This window comes from Epinephelus fuscoguttatus, linkage group LG7 (genome assembly GCF_011397635.1).
Source record: "Epinephelus fuscoguttatus linkage group LG7, E.fuscoguttatus.final_Chr_v1".
Classification (NCBI taxonomy): Eukaryota; Metazoa; Chordata; class Actinopteri; order Perciformes; family Serranidae; genus Epinephelus; species Epinephelus fuscoguttatus.
In genome coordinates, this window is record NC_064758.1 from 18,623,523 (window position 1) to 18,646,755 (window position 23,233).

At 40.5% G+C, this 23,233-nt stretch overlaps 3 protein-coding genes across 3 annotated transcripts; 2 read left to right on the forward strand and 1 right to left on the reverse strand.

Annotated features, from left to right (window-relative positions):
• Positions 1 to 201: 201 nt before the first annotated feature.
• tprg1l (tumor protein p63 regulated 1-like) lies at positions 202 to 5,411 on the reverse strand. The gene is made up of 6 exons (XM_049581855.1): positions 4,920 to 5,411; positions 4,604 to 4,695; positions 4,185 to 4,235; positions 3,948 to 4,073; positions 2,726 to 2,879; positions 202 to 2,058 (listed from the first exon to the last, which is right to left on the reverse strand). Exons 1-6 carry the CDS (start codon positions 5,145 to 5,147, stop codon positions 1,864 to 1,866), a joined length of 846 nt encoding a protein of 281 aa, XP_049437812.1. The 5' UTR covers positions 5,148 to 5,411; the 3' UTR covers positions 202 to 1,863.
• An 8,788-nt stretch (positions 5,412 to 14,199) lies between these two features.
• Positions 14,200 to 17,366, forward strand: LOC125892338 (uncharacterized). Its single transcript, XM_049582298.1, has 7 exons — positions 14,200 to 14,686; positions 14,845 to 14,916; positions 15,139 to 15,222; positions 15,522 to 15,635; positions 15,890 to 15,973; positions 16,106 to 16,237; positions 16,345 to 17,366. Exons 1-7 carry the CDS (start codon positions 14,437 to 14,439, stop codon positions 16,626 to 16,628), a joined length of 1,020 nt encoding a protein of 339 aa, XP_049438255.1. The 5' UTR covers positions 14,200 to 14,436; the 3' UTR covers positions 16,629 to 17,366.
• A 1,006-nt stretch (positions 17,367 to 18,372) lies between these two features.
• LOC125891576 (uncharacterized) lies at positions 18,373 to 22,949 on the forward strand. The gene is made up of 6 exons (XM_049580953.1): positions 18,373 to 18,639; positions 21,664 to 21,756; positions 21,862 to 21,954; positions 22,145 to 22,228; positions 22,420 to 22,551; positions 22,666 to 22,949. Exons 1-6 carry the CDS (start codon positions 18,390 to 18,392, stop codon positions 22,947 to 22,949), a joined length of 936 nt encoding a protein of 311 aa, XP_049436910.1. The 5' UTR covers positions 18,373 to 18,389.
• The last annotated feature ends 284 nt before the right edge of the window (positions 22,950 to 23,233 follow it).

Sequence of the window (23,233 nt, forward strand, 5' to 3'; positions counted from 1 at the left end):
ATTGAGTGATAGGTGAGAGGGCCCAAAAATCTTGGGTAGAGCACCATGACTTAGCCTTATGGCATCATCTGTCTGTATGATTAATATGTAAAAGCTTACAATTTGTAAAACTGCCCAGCCACTTGAACTGCAACTGAATTGCCATCCTGACAGTATGAACATGTGTAAATGCACTTCTTCACAATAACAAGAGCCGAAACCTTGACAAGAACATGTAGGCATTTATTATTCTTCATTGTGGCTACTGTGCTACAAATATGTAGAACAAAAAGTAAGCCTTTACATGTTTGTAATAATGAGATCATCTCTTTTAAAATCTCTAAATGAAATACTTCAGAATTGACAATGAAATATTTATCTTCTAGAAGCATTCATGAGTTAACTGCATCAAAATAACAGCAGATAAATAAAACCTAATTAGTATTTACAGATCCATTTAGGATATTCTTTTAAAAAACATCTGTCATGCAAACTCAACGTGCAGGGAACATGCGCAAGTAAAGACCAGAAAAGGCGTTTTGGGACACAATTATTCATCGGCATTGTTGAGCATGAAACTATGGCCTGTTACCTTTGGTTGCACAACCATATAGGATGCAGTTTTGGAGAAAAAAAAATCACCTAAATCCTGTTCACACTATAGATACAGTATGAGCTTAATGAACTGATGCAAAACCTTGTCTGCATGTATTTCATTTTGTAACCTAACCAGTGCTCCCACTGCAGAGTTTAATGCAGCTGAGTGCAAATGTGTGTGTAAAACTAATGCAGGGCCTTCAAGGCAACTTACAAACAAACATAAAGACACTGTTAACAAGTTAATGTTGCATAAAACATCTGTAACATACAAGAACATTTTAGCTATAGTAGCTATAGCAACTCTCCAAGTGGTACATGAGCTCCCTACTCTGAGCAAAGACATGAAAAGACATGTAAGCATGGAGAGCACAACATTGGCCAATAAGAGAGGAAGGTCACAACATGTAATTAATCATCTCCACTGAACAAGTTTCATGGATGCTGAAGAGTGTATTTCAGCTGTTATTTTCCATAAGTAACACAGCTGAGCCCAGAGCTTATCAGTATAGTAATGCAGATCCCGGAGCAGTTTCCCGATTAGTAACATTTATTAAAATAATCATGTGACCGTTAAACTCAGTCCATCAGCTGCTAATCCCTTGAGTGAGGCCACGCTACGGCCCTATGATCTGAATAATGCAATCCTTTCTCTCAAACCATACTGACGTAGCAAATATGGAACATACTCTTGGCTGATGTTTCTGTATCAAGCTGCTATCATTTCACTGCTCTTCTCTGGGTGGCATCTTTTTACTGCAGAAATTAGCCCAAACAAAGCACATCCTTTACCCTGAACTAAGAACCCTAATGTTTGCATTCTTCAACCAAAATCTAAACTTCACCTTATTTTTGACAGTCTGTCAATCAGTGGTTAAAAAAAGAGCGCGAGATCACAAGAAGCTCAGCCTAGAATAAGAACAGAGGTGATGAACTGATGCAAGTGCTGTGTCCTTTCTCTCCAACTTATGTCACACGGGCATACACTCCTGTGGGCCCACATGGGTATGACAGATCTGCGAGCAGCTCTTTTTGAAGGGTAGAGACTGGGAGCGCTAAAGACAAATGAGTAGACAGTCCATGCAGCGCTGCGCATCATTTACCTACAGTAGGCTGACCACTTGTCTGCAACACCTACTTGGAGGGAGGTGTGGACATCTCATGGGCTCAACTTACACACACAGATTGCGCATTACACTGTAGTGGAGCAAAAGCTTCCTTCAGACAGCGCAGTGTAACACAGACACATGGGTTGAACTCTGTTGTAATTTGGACAAAGTGTGGACTTTAGAAGCCGATCTTGCCGCGGGTTATGGAGTAGCCCAACTTGGCCTCATTGTTGATGAAGGACATGATGCCCAGATAGGTCTCAATGAGCAGGGGCCTCTCCAGGATCAGGACCCCATTAGCTCGACCGGGGATGGGGTGCTCCTTGTGGGCTTTCTTCACTGCCTGCACCAGCTGAGTCTTGAAGTTGTCCAACTTGGCGAGTAGAAGAAAAAGAACATGAAACCAGAACACCCCTCCAAAAAGTTCCAATCAATTATGTTGTTGCTTTTTAAAAGAGTATAGATTTTATGTGTGTGTAAATCACTCACTGTCAAGAATACATTAAGTAGTAACATTTCCTGGACTCTTACATTTGGAGTAATGGATATGATTGAGACTTTACAGCTAAAATAACTTGCTCCTTTTATTACATGTAGCAATGCTAATGGCTCTGAAGGAGAAAATGCACTCATATTCCCAGGAAATTGCCCCAGGTACCGTTGTTGCCTTGCCAGTAAGAAAAAAACAAACAACTTTTAAAGCAACTGTTCATACACAAAGTCATGACTACACTGTTTGAAGTTATATGAATAACTGGCTTTCTGTTAAGGGATGATTTTTGGTTTAAAGGCAGCAAACAGTCCTTTGTTTTCAGTGGGATTGTGACTGCCAGAGCTGTTTTTGCTGCCTACTTTGCATTAATGAACTGCTGCACCACTTGTCACCATTGTTTGTCTTGTGAAATAAGCAGAAGGCCAACACACAAAAATGTTCAAGTAGCTTTCCATTCAAGCTCTAAATCCTCAGATGTTTTTAAAATGTCAAATAATCCATTACGTAATGACTCAAAATGCATGTTACTTAGTTAAAGGGATTATACCTGGCAGAGAGAGGCCACCTTCTCATCAGCGTGAGCCATGGGGTGCTCTGTGAGGGTGGCGTAGGGCATGTCTGTAGACCAGGGGTTCCAGCGGTTTAGGAACGAGGCCCGAGGACGTTTGTCCCACTGGACGCGAATCCCATAGCCTTCTCTCCTTTAAAAAAACCCACAACAGTCTAAGAGCGGTGTCACTTTTGAGGATTGGCCTGCTACACATGTCAGAAGCACACCAAAGCACTGCCACCGTGTTAAGAGAGAAAGCCCATTTTTTAAATCAGGATTCATATGGCGTCTAATGGAGACACCATATTTGAAACAGGTTTTGACAGAGACCATTGCAGCGGCACTGTCCAAACAGACTGCAATGTAATCCCTATGGACAGTTGTGTACCGTCAATTTATATTTATTTAAAGTGCTTGTTTTTGCCACTGACAGGCTCAGATTGTTATAAAAAGTGTCTGACAACATCACTGAAGGGACCCTCAAGGAGATCACACAAGAGGTGACTTGTTGCAGGAAAAACAACAGTGGAAACGATAGCAAGAGTTGGAGAGAGGAGTGCCCGGAAAAGTTTGTAATGTTGGAGTACACAAAGCGTTGCTTAGTGTTGTCTAAAAGATTTTCAATGTCATGAATCAACATTTAGCTAATTTCAACAATGTGGAAAAGTCAGCAAGATCGGAGAACAAGACTTTACCTTCACTGAGACTTGCTCACAATCACAAATAGACCGGATCAGCATCAGGTGAAGAACAACGTCTCAGTTCTCTGTAGGTTATTTTCCATGATGTTGTCAGACACTTACAATAACAATCTGAGCCTGTCAGTGGCAAAAACAAGCACTTTTAGTGGATGTAAACTGACAGTACACAAATGCCTGTAGGGATTATATTGCAGCCTTTTTCGCTGCAAGGGCTACAGCGCTCTCTCATACTGGACATATTTAAAAAAATTGTTGTCTCTATTAGTCACTTGTCAAGTTTCCCTTTAAATAAATCAAGCTTAGTATTACTAACTTAACAACATAAAATAATACTACTACTAGCAATACAAAGCTTGAACTCTCTGTAAGAAATGTATTACACAACTAAGCTTTTTTTTTTTTAATCAAATCCAATGCCACTTGATTCACTGGAGTGGAGTCCTATTCTTAACTCTTGCTTCAATATACTTAGAATTAATACTAATTTGCTTTTGGCAGACTGAAATGTGCTGGCGTACTTGTTAAGGGATTTAGGTGGGAACTCAAACTCGCCCACTGAGATGGTGTCCACAGCGTTGAGAGAGATCCTGATGACTTGCTGACACAACAGGTTGATGAAGTCGTACTTGCACACCAGCAGTGACCTGCGCACACGACCAAAAGATATCAGAATGTGTCAGTGTATGACATCAAATGTCATATCTCATGTGGTATACTTCCTTAACCATACAGGTCAACAAAACTTGTCAACTTACCTATCAGTGATAAGTACAAGTCTCTCCCTCTCATTGTTCCAGTGGTCAATTCTGTAGAAAACCCACACTACATTAATATGCCAGCTGCTTTTTGGTGGTCATAAAGCACAATCTGAAACCTGGCTGAAAACATTTGTCATGCTGCATGGTTAAAAAAAAGTGAAATATGTCAAACTAAAAGGTGAGGAGGAAAAACGAGCAAATGTTTGGCACCCATGTATCATCATGTAGCAGAATGAAAACAAGATCCTAAAAACCAAAGAGCTCACTGTTGACACACATTCAGTCTGTAGCTTTAACATAACTCCAACTGATGTATAAGTATAATAAACCCTGCAGCGCACACAGCAGCTCACCCAAACAGTCGCCTCATGTTTCAGGCTGATAATAAAGCAGTCACATGCTGCTGGGATACTCACTCAGCTAGCAGCCAGACACTGAGCACCTCTCCATCCTCAGAAGGGAGTGCCACAGTCCTGATGTCGCTGACAGCCTGCTCTATGGTACCTGGCTGGGATCAGCATCACACTACCGTCAGTCAGTATCATCCATGTCTCCCCGTGATGTGCTGGTGTAGCTTCAACAATGCACTGTTAATACACTGCAATGCACTGCTACCTCACCGTGGTGAGTTAATGGTCATGTTTACTTACCACAGGTGCCTTTAGGAGTACGAGTGTATTGAAAGGGGCTGTTTTTAATAAGCATATCGTCGTATTACAAACACTTACTTACCCTGAACACGAAATAGTCCTTCACTTTGGCTTGCATCGTGGGGTTATGCACATGAAAAGGCGTCAGCGTTTGCAACGGGGGGCAGCAGGCCACGGAGGCTCCGTGTCCGAGGCTTCGTCCGGCCTCCGGCGGCGTGAAGGCAACCTCGACCCCCTCCTCGGTCTCTGCAGGGTGGAGAATCGCCGCGCCCGGACTCTCCGGCTCCACCGTGTCGTTCAGCTGAAGCATTGTGCAACAAACGCTGATCGGGGAGCACCCCAACAAATGTGCGCCAAGTGTTAGATCAGACGATGTGCTATGGAGGATGCGGACTCACCCATTGCGCACGAATAATGTTTTGATTGTGACGGTTACGAGGAGGAAGTAGTGTCCTCTTGCTTCACTTCCCCCCCTTTAATTTCTTCCCTCTTAAAGGGGCACAATGTTTTTTTTACCCGAGCTAATTATCGAAACGGATGTTAAAGGGGGATGAGATGTGATGAGTCCACTTTTCATGATTGTAAGTTGTGCAATGGCTAAATGATTTGAGGTGGGGTGTCAATGTGATTCCACGCATTAACCCGTCATTATGTAATTATGACGTGGCCATATTTAAACTCCACACCCTCAGCCTGCCTGTTTTTATCAGCTCCTGCTATTATACTGCTGCCACTGCTGCTACTACTACTGCTGCTAGTAGTGCTGCCGCTACCACAGCTACAACTACTAGTACTGCAACTACTACTGCTGCTACTATTTCTACTACTACTCCTGCTAATAGTACTGTATGGAGAGCCCTTTGAGCATTAATTAGAAATCCTTGATATCAAACAAAAGTGTCCTCAACTAGTTCGTCTTGGGTAGCACTAGTTGGACATTTTGTCAAACTAGTGCTGCCATTTTTCTGTACTAGTTGAACAAAAACGCGTACTAGATATGCTTTTTCAGCAACTAGTGACACTTTTGGCCGACTAGTTGAGACAAAAGCCGAATTAGTTGAGCCGAGCGCCGCACCAGTAGCACCAAAGTCCCAACTAGTTGGCTTTTTTGCGCACTAGTCGATGTCTGGACCCAACTAGTAAACCTCAAAGTCTTACTGCTAGTCTAATTGCTACTACTACTACTCCTACTGCTAACCACAGGTGCCTTTAGGAGTATCAGAGTATTAAAAGGGGCTATTATTTTTGATAAGCATATTGTAGTATTAAAAACACTTACTTACTCTGAACACGAAATAGTCCCACTTTCGCTTGCACTGTAACTACAACTACCACTACTACAATTACTGCTACAACTACTGGTACTACAACAACTGCAATTACGACTTCTACTATTAATGCTACTTTTACTACTACTACTACTACTACTACTACTATACTATATATATATATATATATATATGTACAGTACAGGCCAAAAGTTTGGACACACCTTCTCATTCAATGCGTTTTCTTTATTTTCATGACTATTTACATTGTAGATTCTCACTGAAGGCATCAAAACTATGAATGAACACATGTGGAGTTATGTACTTAACAAAAAAAGGTGAAATAACTGAAAACATGTTTTATATTCTAGTTTCTTCAAAATAGCCACCCTTTGCTCTGATTACTGCTTTGCACACTCTTGGCATTCTCTCCATGAGCTTCAAGAGGTAGTCACCTGAAATGGTTTCCACTTCACAGGTGTGCCTTATCAGGGTTAATTAGTGGAATTTCTTGCTTTATCAATGGGGTTGGGACCATCAGTTGTGTTGTGCAGAAGTCAGGTTAATACACAGCCGACAGCCCTATTGGACAACTGTTAAAATTCATATTATGGCAAGAACCAATCAGCTAACTAAAGAAAAACGAGTGGCCATCATTACTTTAAGAAATGAAGGTCAGTCAGTCCGGAAAATAGCAAAAACTTTAAATGTGTCCCCAAGTGGAGTCACAAAAACCATCAAGCGCTACAACGAAACTGGCACACATGAGGACCGACCCAGGAAAGGAAGACCAAGAGTCACCTCTGCTTCTGAGGATAAGTTCATCCGAGTCACCAGCCTCAGAAATGGCAAGTTAACAGCAGCTCAGATCAGAGACCAGATGAATGCCACACAGAGTTCTAGCAGCAGACCCATCTCTAGAACAACTGTTAAGAGGAGACTGCGCGAATCAGGCCTTCATGGTCAAATAGCTGCTAGGAAACCACTGCTAAGGAGAGGCAACAAGCAGAAGAGATTTGTTTGGGCCAAGAAAGACAAGGAATGGACATTAGACCAGTGGAAATCTGTGCTTTGGTCTGATGAGTCCAAATTTGAGATCGTTGGTTCCAACCGCCGTGTCTTTGTGAGACGCAGAAAAGGTGAACGGATGGATTCCACATGCCTGGTTCCCACTGTGAAGCATGGAGGAGGAGGTGTGATGGTGTGGGGGTGTTTTGCTGGTGACACTGTTGGGGATTTATTCAAAATTGAAGGCACACTGAACCAGCATGGCTACCACAGCATCCTGCAGCGACATGCCATCCCATCCGGTTTGCTTAGTTGGACGATCATTTATTTTTCAACAGGACAATGACCCCAAACACACCTCCAGGCTGTGTAAGGGCTATTTGACCAAGAAGGAGAGTGATGGAGTGCTGTGGCAGATGACCTGGCCTCCACAGTCACCGGACCTGAACCCAATCGAGATGGTTTGGGGTGAGCTGGACCGCAGAGTGAAGGCAAAGGGCCAACAAGTGCTAAACACCTCTGGGAACTCCTTCAAGACTGTTGGAAAACCATTTCAGGTGACTACCTCTTGAAGCTCATGGAGAGAATGCCAAGAGTGTGCAAAGCAGTAATCAGAGCAAAGGGTGGCTATTTTGAAGAAACTAGAATATAAAACATGTTTTCAGTTATTTCACCTTTTTTTGTTAAGTACATAACTCCACATGTGTTCATTCATAGTTTTGATGCCTTCAGTGAGAATCTACAATGTAAATAGTCATGAAAATAAAGAAAACGCATTGAATGAGAAGGTGTGTCCAAACTTTTAGCCTGTACTGTATATATATGTATATATGTATATATATACACACACACACACACACACACACACACACACACACACACATATATATATATATATATATATATATATATGGGGCATTCTACCGAATGTGTGCAAAGTCAGGCTGGAAATATTTTGAAATTTTGTATGTTTTATTTCCAAAGCTTTTTCCCTATATATATATTGTACCATATGTAAAGGTCACATATCTAGTAAAATGACTATAAATTTTTTTATTGTATTTTCAGACTGTTTTGGAATGTTTTTCCTCTCCCAAAATTTGTCACTACTGAAACATATAGTATTATATTATACAAAAAAATATATATCAACCTGTTATGCTTGTTCCTTCCCTTGTCTAAAGATTTAAATTTTTACAAATTTTGACTGAAAGTTTTCACAATTAAATCTATAAAAATTTATATTTTAACAAATTTCAAAATTCAAATTATAGAATTCTTCAAAATCTAAATGCAATCTTTCTTTGTAAAATGTGTAACGCTGATCAGATTGATTTCAGAGTTAATAACTGATGAAACAGTACATAAATGTAACGGATTAGCGTCATAATATTTTAGTTTATAACTCAATATATTTTATTTTTTACAAAACACCCAGTGTTTCGGTAGTGACTGTCATGTTTCGGTAGTGACCATTATTCTGTTTTTAAGGTTGCATCATATTTCCTCAAATGTATGCCTTATGGTGGGAATATTACAAAGACAAATATTTTGTGGTCAGTAAAACAATTTAATTTTTGAGAGAGCGGAGCAGAGCAGAGTAGAGTAGAGCGGAGCAGAATAGAGCAGAGCATAGTAGAGTGGAGCAGAGTATAGTAGAATAGAGCAAAGTAGAGCAGAGTATAGGAGAGCAGAGTAGAGCAGAGAAGAGCAAAGTAGAGTAAAGTAGAGCTGAGTATAGTAGAGCAGAGTAGAACAGAGCAGAATAGAGTAGAGTAGGGTGGAGAAGAATAGAGTATAGAGTAGAGCAGACTAGAGTAGAGTAGAGCACAGCACAGTAGAGCAGAGTAGAGAAGAGTATAGTAGAGTAGAGCAAAGTAGAGCAGAATAGAGCAAAGTAGAGCAGAATAGAACAGAGTAGAGTAGAATAAAGTAGAGCAGAGTAGAATAGAGCAGAGTAGAGAAGAACAGAGCAGAGTAGAGCAGAACGGAGTATATCAGAGTAGAGTAGAATAAAGTAGAGCAGAGGAGAACAGAGCAGAGTAGATAAGAACAGAGCAGAGTAGAGCAGAATAGATTAGAGTATAGAGTAGAGCAGAGTAGATTATAGAGTAGACCAGAGTAAAGCAGAGCAGAGTCGAGCAGAGTAGAGTAGAGCATAGTTGAGCAGAGTATAGTAGAGTAGAGCAGAGCAGAATAGAGTAGAGCAGAGTCGAGCAGAGTATAGTAAAGTAGAGCAGAGCAGAGTATAGGGGTGTGGCAGAGCAGTGCAAAGTAGAGCAGAGTAGAACAGAGCAGAGTAGAGCACAGCACAGTAGAGCAGAGTAGAGAAGAGTATAGTAGAATAGAGCAAAGTAGAGCAGAATAGAACAGAGTAGAGCAGAGTAGAATAAAGTAGAGCTGAGTAGAACAGAGCAGAGTAGAGCAGAACGGAGTATATCAGAGTAGAGCAAAGTAGAGTAGAGCAGAGGAGAACAGAGCAGAGTAGAGCAGAACGGAGTATATCAGAGTAGAGCAGAGTAGAATAAAGTAGAGCAGAGGAGAACAGAGCAGAGTAGAGCAGAACAGAGTAGAGTATAGAGTAGAGCAGAGTAGATTATAGAGTAGACCAGAGTAAAGCAGAGTATAGCAGAGCAGAGTCAAGCAGAGTATAGCAGAGTAGAGTAGAGCATAGTTGAGCAGATTATAGAGTAGAGCAGAGTTGAGCAGAGTATAGTAAAGTAGAGCAGAGCAGAGTATAGGGGTGTGGCAGAGCAGTGCAAAGTAGAACAGAGTAGAACACAGCAGAGTAAAGCAAAGTCGAGCAGAGTATAGTAGAGTAGAGCAGTATATAGTAGAGCAGAGCAGAATAGAGTAGAGCAGAGTAGAGTAGAGAAGAGTATAGTAGAGCAGAGTAAAGTAGAGTAGAGCAGAGTAGTGCAAAGTAGAGCAGAGTAGAACAGAGCAGAGTAGATTATAGTATAGTAGAGAAGAGAAGAGTATAGAGTAAATCAGAGTAGAGTAGACCAGGGTAGAGTAGAGTAGAGCAGAGAAGAGCAAGACTTTGGACCACAAAATTATAGGGTTTAACTACTGACCATTCCATTTTGTCACTGCCAAAATGATCACGTCACTACCGAAACTTTACCATAGGTTTCGGTAGTGACTGTTTCGGTAGTGACATTCCTAGCTATTTTTCAGGATAGCTAAAGAATGCTAACAGTCACATGGCTAACAAGCACATGTTTGAAGAGTTGTTCACACAGAAAAACGTAATAAACACATAAACATAAACCCCCCAAATTTTTACATAATTGAAGAGAACATGTGTTCGGTAGTGACGGTTTTAAAAGTTACACACTGATTTTCAGACTTTGGAAGACATTTATTTAAAAAATGATGGGAGTCAGCGAGTAACCATGCAGCCATGTGGGACAGGGGTGCAGTACTACCCCCTTCTCAGAAATTCAGGGGTGTGGCTAAAATCCAGACTCAACCAGAGCATTAAAACTCTTGTGTTTCGGTAGTGACATGAAAACAAGGGACACTATTTTTTTTAGCATAGTTTCTTAATTTAAAAATTAATCCCACAATACATCTAAATCTTTCAACTGGTGTTTAAACTTAATCACAAAGATGTTTTAAATTACACTTTTGAAAAAAATATGAAAAATGTTCTAAGTGTTATTTACATGAATTGAATTTTAGAGGTCAGGGTTGGGGACAGCTACTTCCCAATAGAAAGTACCCTATAAATGGTGATTTTGTATATATTTAACTTATCACTTTTTCATTTAATGTCCTGGGTTTAAATAGATCATAACATAATCTTTGTAAATATCTATGTCTGAATACTCAATTATATTATTTTTGTTGTTTTTTTGTCAAGGGACGGCACTTTGCACAAAATCGGTAGAATGCCCCATATATGCTATTATTTTTACCGTCTATGGGCCCCTATCCACTTTAAAGGGACAGTTCACACCAAAATGAAAATAAAAGTGTTAGCTCTTATCTGTAGTGCTTTTTATCAGTCTTGCAAGATTGTAAATTATATTTTATAATCAACAAACAGCTGGCTCTATAGCTTGTTTGCAAACGTGACTATTTATGACTTGCAAAATTCAGATGGAGGGCAGGAAGTGATAAATCCATAAACTGCATTAATGTGAAATAGAGGAACGTGACTACATAAACGGTTTGGATGAACCTACAGACAGCAGGTATTTTCAGAAAATTGAAACTGATGTGGGATGCAAGGGTGGGGACTCGAATCAGACTCACTCTAGCCACATTTTTGATGACTTCAGACTCAACTTGACAAAAAACAGAACAAAACAAAAAACAACAACTTGCAACTCCACTTGGACTTAAACACCAATGACGTGTGACTTCAATTGAGCCTTTTGACTTCAAAATACTTGATACCTTTACCTTAATCCAAACATGTTATTTACAGATTTTGCCACAAATCATTTTGCTGTGTTTCCCTTATATTTATTCATTGATAATTAGCACTCCTGCTGCAGTATATAAAAACCTCCCCATACACCATTAACACGCTATCTCTACTTAAGCAGCCAGAGAATGAGACGAGCAAGGATTATAAAAGTACATACCGCTTTTTATATATAAATATAATATATATATATATGTTCTAATTCCAGTGTCTGAATATTCTTCAGTATTAATAGTTAACTCTGTACTTACATTATTGTGCTATAAATGGTCAGTAGCATAAAATGGTCTCAAAATGACAATAACATTCATTCATTTTCTAACCGCTTCATCGTCTTGAGGGTCGCGGGGGGGCTGGAGCCTATCCCAGCTGACATCTGGCGAGAGGCAGGGTACACCCTGGACAGGTCGCCAGACTATCACAGGCTGACACATAGAGACAAACAACCATTCACACTCACATTCACACCTACGGACAATTTAGAGTTACCAATTAACCTAGTCCCCAATCTGCATGTCTCTGGACTGTGGGAGGAAGCCGGAGTGCCCGGAGAGAACCCACGCTGACACGGGGAGAACATGCAAACTCCGCACAGAAGGGCTCCCACACCTGGGATCGAACCAGCAACCCTCTTGCTGCTAACCACCACACCACCGTGCTGCCGGGACAATAACATTGTTTATCACAATTATTCCTGAACATATTGTCAAACAAAAGTAGTTACTGTGACAGGCCTAGTTTTGATGTCATCACTCAAAAACTTTTTTAACTGTTTGGATACAATTTTTATCTAGGTAACTTGTATCTGTGTTCTTCTTGTTAACAGTCAATCAGATGTTTTCACATGCAATATATCGATTGAAACACTAGATGTCAATGTTACATCTGCCCCCATGTGCAGGAGCAATTGTAACCACATATAGGGTATGGGAAGCATTTTATCAAACATAATTCGACATCTACAGCTGTGTACAAATAAGTGTCTAAGGCTCTTCTCGTGTCAGCTGACGCACTAAATACATGTTATTACTCTGTTGTTAAAATAACATTACATTTGGTGAAGAGGGCATGATGACTTGTCTAGGACTGGAAACTAAAAGTTAAGGACTTGAGACTTGTCTTGGGACTTGACTTGGAACTTGAGTGCAAAGACTTAAGACTTAGTTGTGACTTGCAAAACAGTGACTTGGTCCGACCTCTGGTTGGATGTGATCTACACAAAATGAAGAAAAGTGAATTCTCCCACAACTTGACCAATTTGCTCGTTGCGGACATGATGGTCGTTACAAATTACCCCATCCACCAGACCTCCTAACTTTAAAGTTGTCACAGCACTTTGCAATTGCTTTCCGTTGGAGGCATGTTTAACACAACACAGTTGTATCAGAGTGTCTGTGGCCCTCCTCTGGCTGCCCTTTGGGGGAGCTATTGATGCACTGATGTGCTATTTGTCTGAAACCAGGTGGTAAGACAGGATCAGAAGTGTGACAGTATCACTGAGTGCATGTGCAGTTTTGCTGCATCTCATCTAATTTCTTATTCACTTGAAGTGACCAAGTTTGTGGTTAATTGTTTTTTAAGATTTTGCGTACACTGATCATTATAGGCTGTTTTTGGGGGGCTGGCATAGAAATGAAGGTGGAGGTGGACTGGGTGTAATACAGGGATCTGTTTATTGGAAGACTACCTGTGGGCAGTGAATTTCACATGGGACAAGGAATGGACGTGTAACAGTGTGGTGGTTATCTCCTGGTAACTGGACTGGTTAACTTTTATGTTGTATTGTCATAATAAGAGTGTGTATCTTAATTTTGCCTTATTTTGTTTTTTGTTTTTTATTTATTTATTTTTTTTTTACTGATTTTTAGTTTGGTCTTGTAAAAAATTTAAAAAACTCAATAAAAGTTGAATCATAAAAAAAAAAAAGATTTTGTGATTTGCTTTTTAAAGGTTAGGTAACTAACCTTCCATGTGATTTTTTTTTTCTTTTGTCATACTGTGACTTTATGACTTAGTATTTGTGTTTGGTTTTGGGGAGAGACGTGTTAATGTCGGTTTAGAAAAATGAAGCTGTGGTGAAGATCACATAAACTGCACGTGTGACTGCTGCTGCCTGCCAGTGAATGTTTTGTGACGTTGTGTTGTTGTTGTTTTAAAGTCAGACTCTATTACCGTGCTGGATTTATTGAGGAAGCAAAGAGAGAAATGTTTTATTACTCCTCTAACTTGGGTTTCTGGTAAGTCTTTGCTTATCTCAGCCAATTAACAACCTCAGGAAGGTCACTGTATCTGATTGTGTCATTAATGTTTGAGCAGGTACACATGGTTGTCTTTTGTTTACTTCTGTTACTTGTTTTTTTACACATATGAATTCATTCAGTGTTTACGAATTTACATTTCAGTGAGGATGACAATTACATCTGTCTAGCTGTGTCTTTCATAGAAGCTGTCAGTGTTCTCAGCCATGAGGGGATTTTAAATCATATTTTAACTTTTGATCATCCACATTGTAGTCGTTTATATGTAACTGCAACTCCTTAAATGACACAGTGAGACTTCCAAGACACACACACACACACACACACACACACACACACACACTTTTGAGAATATTAAAATACACTTTTTGAGTTTTGGTAAACTGATTATTCAAGGATTGGAAGCTACATTCCAACATACTAGCAGATCATTTATGTTCATGTGCTGTGTTTTCACTGTTGTTTTTCTACATGATGTTCTCCAAGTAATAATTGTTATCAAACTGATCTCCTGCACATGTTTCTGACAGATATTTCTGGTAATGATTGATCAGCATAAGACACTATTTAAGGCTGGGATGAACACAGAAACTACAGAGTAGAACTGTACAGACTGCCACTTTGAGAATGGAGATGACACTGTGTTTTCCACTGTTGCTGCTGATCTGCTCTCTCTCCACGGCTCAGCATCAGACAGCGTCTGACAATGAAATTATTCCACATGGAAAGCAAGCTGAATCCCAGGGAAGAGAACCAGCAAATGTCTCTGACCGCCAACAAACCGGCACTCAAGACATCCATGCTGTGCTGAGAGAGATGAGCGCCTTGTTGGCTGAACAGAGGGTGGAGATGAGGCACTTACAGAGAGAGAATGAAGGTACAGTAGGATGTCAGGTAGTGAGGGAGGTAAGAGCAATAGGAACCTCTGCTCTGGAGCTTTTCTATAATAGCACGTCATAGCCATTCATACTCAAAAGGCAGAAATGTTTGCAAAGAACATGTCTTATCATTGATGAATCCTCTTTTTATTTTTAGCACAGGCAGCTAAGCTGAGAGAGCTGGAGATGCAAAAGGCTGAGGTGGACAAGCTGAAGCAACAGCTCCAAGGTATATGTTTATATTGAGCAGTAACAAATAGCCATAAGTCCTTTTAATGATGCATATCACTCAGTTTTTTCAGGACAGTATGAAGTAATTTATTTGAACAAATTTCAGTGGTTAACACACAACCTAATGAAACCATGATGATGGAATACTTTTGTCTGCCATGCACTGTTTTCATTGGAGACAATGATTTATTTCACATTGCTACTTTTTCAATAATTGCAGCACAAGCAGCAGAGCTGATAACTGTGAACACCAGGTCAAATGCCACAGAAGGGCAGGTGGAGGCTCTCAAGAGAGATGGAGAAGGTAAGACTCAGAACTAAACTAGCAATTAAGTATTTGTATTTTGTATGTAAATTAAAATAACTGAATATGTCCTGTTGGTGGCAGTGGAGTCATAAAGATGTATCCCCTGGGGACCACATATGTGTGTATAGACTGAAAAACAGGCATTTCCATCCCTAGAAAAAACTAACTCAGCGTTTTACTGAAGCTTTTTTGTTGTTTGTTGAATCAAAGAGTATTTCCTATTGGAGCAGCCACACAGATATTAATGTTGCAGTAAACTATAAGTTAACATACAGGCATTTGCTCATTTATCAAAGCACAAACAGCTAAGCTGAAAGAACTGGAGCTACAGAAGATTGAGCTGGAGAGGCAGAAGACTGAGCTGGAGAGGCAGAAGACTGAGCTGGAGACGCAGAAGCAGGAGCTTCAAGGTATTTTGTGGAGAACATCATGGCTTAAAGTTACTTATGATAGTGTATCATAAGCCCAAAAACATGACAAGACATTTCCTACAACACACTGGTCAGGAAAACTAAGATATGCACCCAAATTATATTCTAAATGTTTTTTTCTAACATAAAATCTAAATGTTCAGTGGCCAGAGCAAACCTTGATGAAGACAGTGATGAGGATTTTGTGATGTTTTCATCAGACACAAAGTTGTAATGATGGCACTTTTTTGCAGCACAAGCAGCAGAGCTGATCACCATGAAAGCCAGGTCAAATGTCACAGAACACCAGGTGGAGGCTCTGATGAAAGATGGAGAAGGTCAGACTCAGAACTAAACTATAATTGAATTTAGTATTTGAAAATGTTTAGTCTAAACAATATGTGCATAGTAAAACTAAAAACCACTAAGTTTACAACAGTGACATTGCTCTCTCTTTATCTCTCTCTCAGTCAAACAGGTGGCTTTCTCAGCCTCGCTGTTGGCTTCAGGTTCAGGACATGTCGGACCATTTAACACACACACTCCTCTGGTCTTCAGATATGTCCTCACTAACATTGGAAATGCCTACAACCCAAACACAGGTATGTGAGTTCAGTTTAAATTGTTAATTTGACTTTTTGGCCATGCTGACTTCACCCTGCTACAGATGGTTCTCTTGTTACATTCACTGACACAAAATGTCCCACAGGTTTTTTCATTGCACCAGTGAGAGGAGCCTACCACTTTGAGTTGTACATAGGTGCAGGCGGACATGCTTCACATCCTTCAGGTGCACACTTGGTCAAGAATGGAGGAAAAACTTTTATGGCATATGAGCATCAGCCGTCCGGTTTTGGCAGCTCTGCTAATGGTGCCACGCTGCTTCTAGAGGTCGGAGATGTTGTGTATTTGCGTCAGTGGGGGAACACCAGAATATTTGACAATGAAAATCACCACAGCACCTTCAGTGGTCATCTGCTTTTCACCATGTGAAACAGTCTTTTCTGTAGCTACATGATAGCTGTGCACACACTGCAGCAGTTTATCAGTACATGTTGATGGAAGTGTCATTTGTTTTTCCTTTACATGAAAGCTGATTGATAAGGCTTCACAACAACAGCAACAACAACAACAACAACAACAACAACAACAATCTTTTTAATAACAAAAAGTTCATGAATTTTTCATCTGCATCTCTCTCTGGATTTGCATCAAAATACACAGTGATAGACAGTGAGGGAACTTGTGCCAGAGCTTTTTAACATTAGATTAAGGGGGTGCAGTAACTGATGAGAAAATTGTGTAAATGTTGAAAAGTTGTTTGATTTATCTCACAAGCTCACGAGCAATCCTGTATCTTCACCTGGATCCTGATTAACACCAGAAACTACCTGCTGGTTGGACCAAAGCATCCAACCAAACTGCCTCACTTTACTCTGTGACTGTTTTTACTTTGTTCTGCAGAAACTTGAAAGGTCTTGTGCTGTTAATGTGAGAGGGGGAGTTCCCTTTGTTCCTTCAGATGCATAATACACCAGCTGTGCTGTTTTTATTTGTAAATATCTGGACATACAGGAGTATTGTATCAGTGAGAGCAAATCAAAGTCTCATTTACAGTATTTATCCTGTGTATTAAAGCTGGATGACAAAGCTTTGCAGTAACAATCTTTTGTACATATTAAATGTCTTATTTTCATGTCCTCTTACATTTGAATAAAAGCATGAACAAGTCACTGCAGTACTGTGTGTGAACTTGTCTTTCTTCTGAGGCGGCTACTTCAAACGCACGATTGTCTCTACCCCTTAGCCTCGATCGTATCATCTTCAGGAGCAGCTGGTTTGAGTGTCTGAGAGATCTGGGTTGGAAACTACAGGCAGAGGAGCTCAGAGATGTGCTGGGGCACCAGGCCTACATGGCCTTTTTACAGCTGTCCATCAGCTTAAACTCAGTCTCATATTTGCCCTGAGACCAATGCAGGGACACCAGTGGGTGTGACGCTGTCTCTTTCCTGGGTGCCAGTTAGTAGTTTTGGAGACCAGCTATGATAGGGGTGACTGTGGCTCAGGTGTTGTTTTTGTTTTAAAGTTGGACTATTACTGTGCTGGATTTATTGAGGAGATAGGTCTTTGCTTATCTCAGCCAATTAACAACCTCAGGAAGGTCACTGTATCTGATTGTGTCATTAATGTTTGAGCAGGTACACATGGTTGTCTTTTGTTTACTTCTGTTACTTGTCTTTTTACACATATGAATTCATTCAGTGTTTATGAATTTACATTTCAGTGAGGATGACAATTACATCTGTCTAGTTGTGTCTTTCATAGAAGCTGTCAGTGTTCTCAGCCATGAGGGGATTTTAAATCATAATTTAACTTTTGATCATCCACATTGTAGTCGTTTATATGTAACTGCAACTCCTTAAATGACACAGTGAGACTTCCAAGACACACACACACACACACACTATTGAGAATATTATATTAAAATACACTTTTTGAGTTTTGGTAAACTGATTATTCAAGGATTGGAAGCTACGTTCCAACATACTAGCAGATCATTTATGTTCATGTGCTGTGTTTTCACTGTTGTTTTTCCACATGATGTTCTCCAAGTAATAATTGTTATCAAACTGATCTCCTGCACATGTTTCTGACAGATATTTCTGGTAATGATTGATCAGCATAAGACACTATTTAAGGCTGGGTTGAACACAGAAACTACAGAGTAGAACTGTACAGACTGCCACTTTGAGAATGGAGATGACACTGTGTTTTCCACTGTTGCTGCTGATCTGCTCTCTCTCCACGGCTCAGCATCAGACAGCGTCTGACAATGAAATTATTCCACATGGAAAGCAAGCTGAATCCCAGGGAAGAGAACCAGCAAATGTCTCTGACCGCCAACAAACCGGCACTCAAGACATCCATGCTGTGCTGAGAGAGATGAGCGCCTTGTTGGCTGAACAGAGGGTGGAGATGAGGCACTTACAGAGAGAGAATGAAGGTACAGTAGTATGTCAGGTAGTGAGGGAGGTAAGAGCAATAGGAACCTCTGCTCTGTTACAGGAGTTATTGTATTATGTTGTAACACTGAAGTGTTTTGCAGTGGTTCAGTTTAGTTCACTTGTCTTTGCATGATGAGGAGACAATGGGCCCCTGTGCACAGACATGCAGAAGGCCCCACCTCCTCTCCTACAAAGAGCAAGACACACAGACTTTATAGTTGTTCAGGCTCTTTTTGTTGTTGTTTTGCATCTCTCTGTGGTCTTTCTGTGTCTTTTTGTAGGTGTTTCTGGCCTCTTGTGGTCTTATTGTGTCTCTGTAGTTTTTTGTGTTTCTTGTGGTCTTTTTGTGTCTCTTTGTAGTTTTGTTTGTGTCTCTTTCTGGTCTTTTTGTCTTTCATTGCAGTCTTTTTTAGGTTCTCTGTGGTGTTTTTTGTCTCATAATCGTTCTCTGTCTCTTTCTGGTGTTTTTGTGTCTCTTTGTAGTTGTTTTATGCTTCTTTTTTTTTAAGTCATTTTGTGTCTCTCCTGGTCAGTATATATCTCTGCAGCCCCTTTCACAATGGACAAAGCACCCACTAGCAACCACTGAAATTTGGCTTTTGTATTTAACAGGAAAGGTTACAACTGCCATTTACTCCCGGGACAAATGACTCAGCTCCTATATGCTTTGATTAGCAGTGACAGAAATACGACGCTCAGATGGACGTGCAAATTTTAGCCCCTTTACCTGCATGATGAAATGACAGCCCGCCACAAAATACTGTCCATTTCCATCAAAGCAGCGCTCCAACAATGTTTCAAATTTAGTCAGCACTGAGTTTGAGAGAGAGACCCAAATAAGTAGAGATATAGCCACTGTTAACATTTTCACTGGCCTCCATGCTGCTTTACTGTTTACTAACCTGTTTTCTGGCCCGTCTGTGAAGTTTTCCTGCTTTTAAAAACCTGCGTACATGCACTAATTTTGGTGGGCAAAGGGTATTTGAGTGTCATTTTACAGGTGAAGGATAGGGAGGCCCTGGGCATGTGCCTGATAAGCCCATTCAGTAATCAGTCCATGAAAGCAGCATGCTAACATATGCTAATTAGCATCTACACCAGGGGTGCCCAAATACTTCTCAGTGGAGGGCCAAAAATGAATCAGGGTGGAGGGTCACGGGCCAAAACTAAACATTCATGTTGCAGTGCATTTAATTAAATGACTATGATTTATATAAATGAGACCTGTTCTCTTACCGACCATAGCCGGGGCGCCGTCGGTCGTGATGCCAGATAGCTTTTCCCACTTTAAGTTGTTCCTATCCATAACTCGCTATACTGCCATAAAAACATCCACTCCTTTTGTTGTCCCTTTCAGTGTTTCAAGGCCCGCGAGTTTCTGACACACTTCAAAGTCCTCATTAACGCCTCGCAGGAAGACGAGCAGCTGTGCCGAGTCCGATATATCCGTGCTTTCATCACACGCGATGGAGAAGGCAGAAAATTGACCTGCTTTCTGGACAATTTGGCCCCGAATGTCTTCGGCCATATCCTACACACGGCGGGTGACGGTGTTCCGTGACAAACTTATCTGGGAAAAAGCCCGCGTCTGATTTGGGCACACGGTGTCAGCAGCAACTGTCAGACATTGTTTCACAAAATCACCCATAGCAAACGGTCGTCCGCTTCTGACAATGATGGAGCTAAGCTGATAACTTGCCCGAGTGGCATTCTCTTGTACAGTTGACGGCTGGAGTAGGGTACGTTGTTGGGAGGTTAACTTTGATAGCAGGTCTTCAGCCTTCACCTTTCTCTCGTCTCTGGTGTATTTTGAGAACTGATGGGAATGCTGGGTTTCGAAGTGGCGACGGAGATTGTATTCTTTTAAAACAGCGACTCTCAGCTTGCATATTAGACATACTGCCTTGGAATCAATTTCAGTAAAAAAGTACTCGTGTTCCCAACAATTTTTAAACTTTCTTTTGTCAGTGTGCCAATTCCTCACACGCTCCATGCCTCCATCCCAGCATCTTCTCCCTCTCTGGTCAGTTCCAGCCGGATTTGAGCTGACGGAGCTAAACAGCGCCACCCTACCCTCAATGTAACACAATGCTGATTTGTGGTCAGTAGAGGAAGTGCAACAATAAATAAATATTTAAAGAGATATTCCGACTGCTGGCAGCGGGAAAATAATAATTATTTAATTATTGAAAATTTGAGCATGGGCCGCGGGCCAAAACTAATCGGGCCCCAAATTGGGCAGCCCTGATCTACACGAAGTACAGCCGAGGCTGATAGGAGCATCTGTAGTTTTGGTCATAAACCAAAGTGTTGGACTCTCAGTCAAAGTCTGAGGTCAGAATTTACCAGTTGAAGTTTCCACCTTACAATCTCCAAGCATTCCAGGTGCATGATGCTAAACGTAAACAAACATGGCTGACGGTGACAAACTGATGTTTCTTTGTCAAGTGTGCACACAACTAAACTCTCAGCAGTGCATCCTCCTTGCATACATAACTGAGACAGAAGCATTTTTGACATTCTCCCAAATAACGTTTGTGCAGAGAAGATAACTTTCAGACATTTTCTGCAGCTTCCTCATATTAGTAATAATGATAATCTTCATAATATTTTGACATCAATTTGCATGCAGAACAAATTTTGCTTCATAATGTTATGTATTCTCTTTTGAAATACAACCAAATGTACCCTACCTTGTGTTTTAGTGGACGGTTTACCATTTACAATGTGCTCTTTGATGGGTTTTGCCATTGTTGTGTTACATCAGAAAATGTCTTTGTGAAGTTGGGTTGGATGGTTTTGCCCTGATTTTAAAAGTAGAAACTCCAACGTGGCGTTCCACTGTATTTCTTATTGTAGGAGGTTGAACATTTCAGAGTTACGTTGTCTAGCACGCATCACAATGTTGACAATTATTTTAATGAGGGCCTATTACCCAATGCAATTGGAACAATTTCCAAGAAATGATTGATGGAGCAGTAAAAAAAGATATTAACATTCAGTCATTCATTCATTTATGAAAGCACAAACAGCTAAGCTCAAAGAACTGGACCTACAGAGGACTGAGCTGGAGAGGCAGAAGACTGAGCTGGAGAGGCAGAAGCAACAACTTCAAGGTACTGTGTGATCATTGTGGTCCTGAGAATGTATAGTGAGCAATAACAAATAACAGTAAATCAATTTTATCAATCAATCTATTTAAGTTTGATATTGTGTTTAAGCACAAACAGCTAAGCTCAAAGAACTGGAGCTACAGAGGACTGAGCTGGAGAGGCAGAAGACTGAGCTGGAGAGGCAGAAGCAACAACTTCAAGGTACTGTGTTGAGATCTTCACAGCTCAAAGTGACTAATAGTGTATCATATAAGCTGAACAGAAAATAAGAACAAGAAAGTAAAGCCTGTTTGAGCCGACATATTACAAGGAATGTCATATAATAAACTGGTCAGGAGCACTGAGCCATATACATGAGACACAACTTTGTAATGATTGGACTTTTTTGCAGCACAAGCAGCAGAGCTGATCACCATGAAAGCCAGGTCAAATGTCACAGAACTCCAGGTGGAGGCTCTGATGAGAGATGGAGAAGGTCAGACTCAGAACTAAACTGGCAATTTAATATCTGAACATTTTCATTAAAAAACAAAAGAAATACGTGCACAATTCAAAATCATAGTTAAAATGGTGGATGGCTTAAGATTATAAAAAAGTTTGGTCACATTGCTGTGTCCACAGTAAGTTTCGAACAATGACATTGCTCTCTCTTTATCTCTCCCTCAGTCAAACAGGTGGCTTTCTCAGCCTCTCTGTTGGCTTCAGGTTCAGGACATGTCGGACCATTTAACACAGAGACTTCTCTGGTCTTCAGATATGTCCTCACAAACACAGGAAACGCCTACAACCCAAACACAGGTACGCAAATTCCCAAGTTTAAATAATTAATCTGACTTTAAATAACACTGTGTTGACTTCTCTCTGCTACAGATGGTTCTCTTGTTACATTCACTGACACAAAATGTCCCACAGGTTTTTTCATTGCACCAGTGAGAGGAGCCTACCACTTTGAGTTCTACATAGGTGCAGGCGGACATGCTTCACATGCTTCAGGTGCATACTTGGTCAAGAATGGAGGACATATTATTGGTACATGGTCGCATCAGCCGTCCCATTACGGCAGCTCTGCTAATGGTGCCACGCTGCTTCTAGAGGTCGGAGATGTTGTGTTTTTGCGTCAGTGGTCTAACACAAGAATATATGACAATGAAAATAATCTTAGCACCTTCAGTGGTCATCTGCTTTTCACCATGTGAAACAGTCTTTTCTGTAGCTACATGATAGCTGTGCACACACTGCAGCAGTTTATCAGTACATGTTGATAATGATTATGTGAATATTTAATGTTATAAAAAATACATATGTTTTGGAGACACGCTTTCAGCAGTTTCAAAGTAAATAATATTATAATCTTTATCTTTTACATTTGAGTAAAACTGCTAGACGCACTACCCAAACATATAAACTGTGCTTTGTATGCAAAATGATTAATTATTAAACTCAGCAATTAAATGTGATTGAAACTGGCTATGTGGTACTC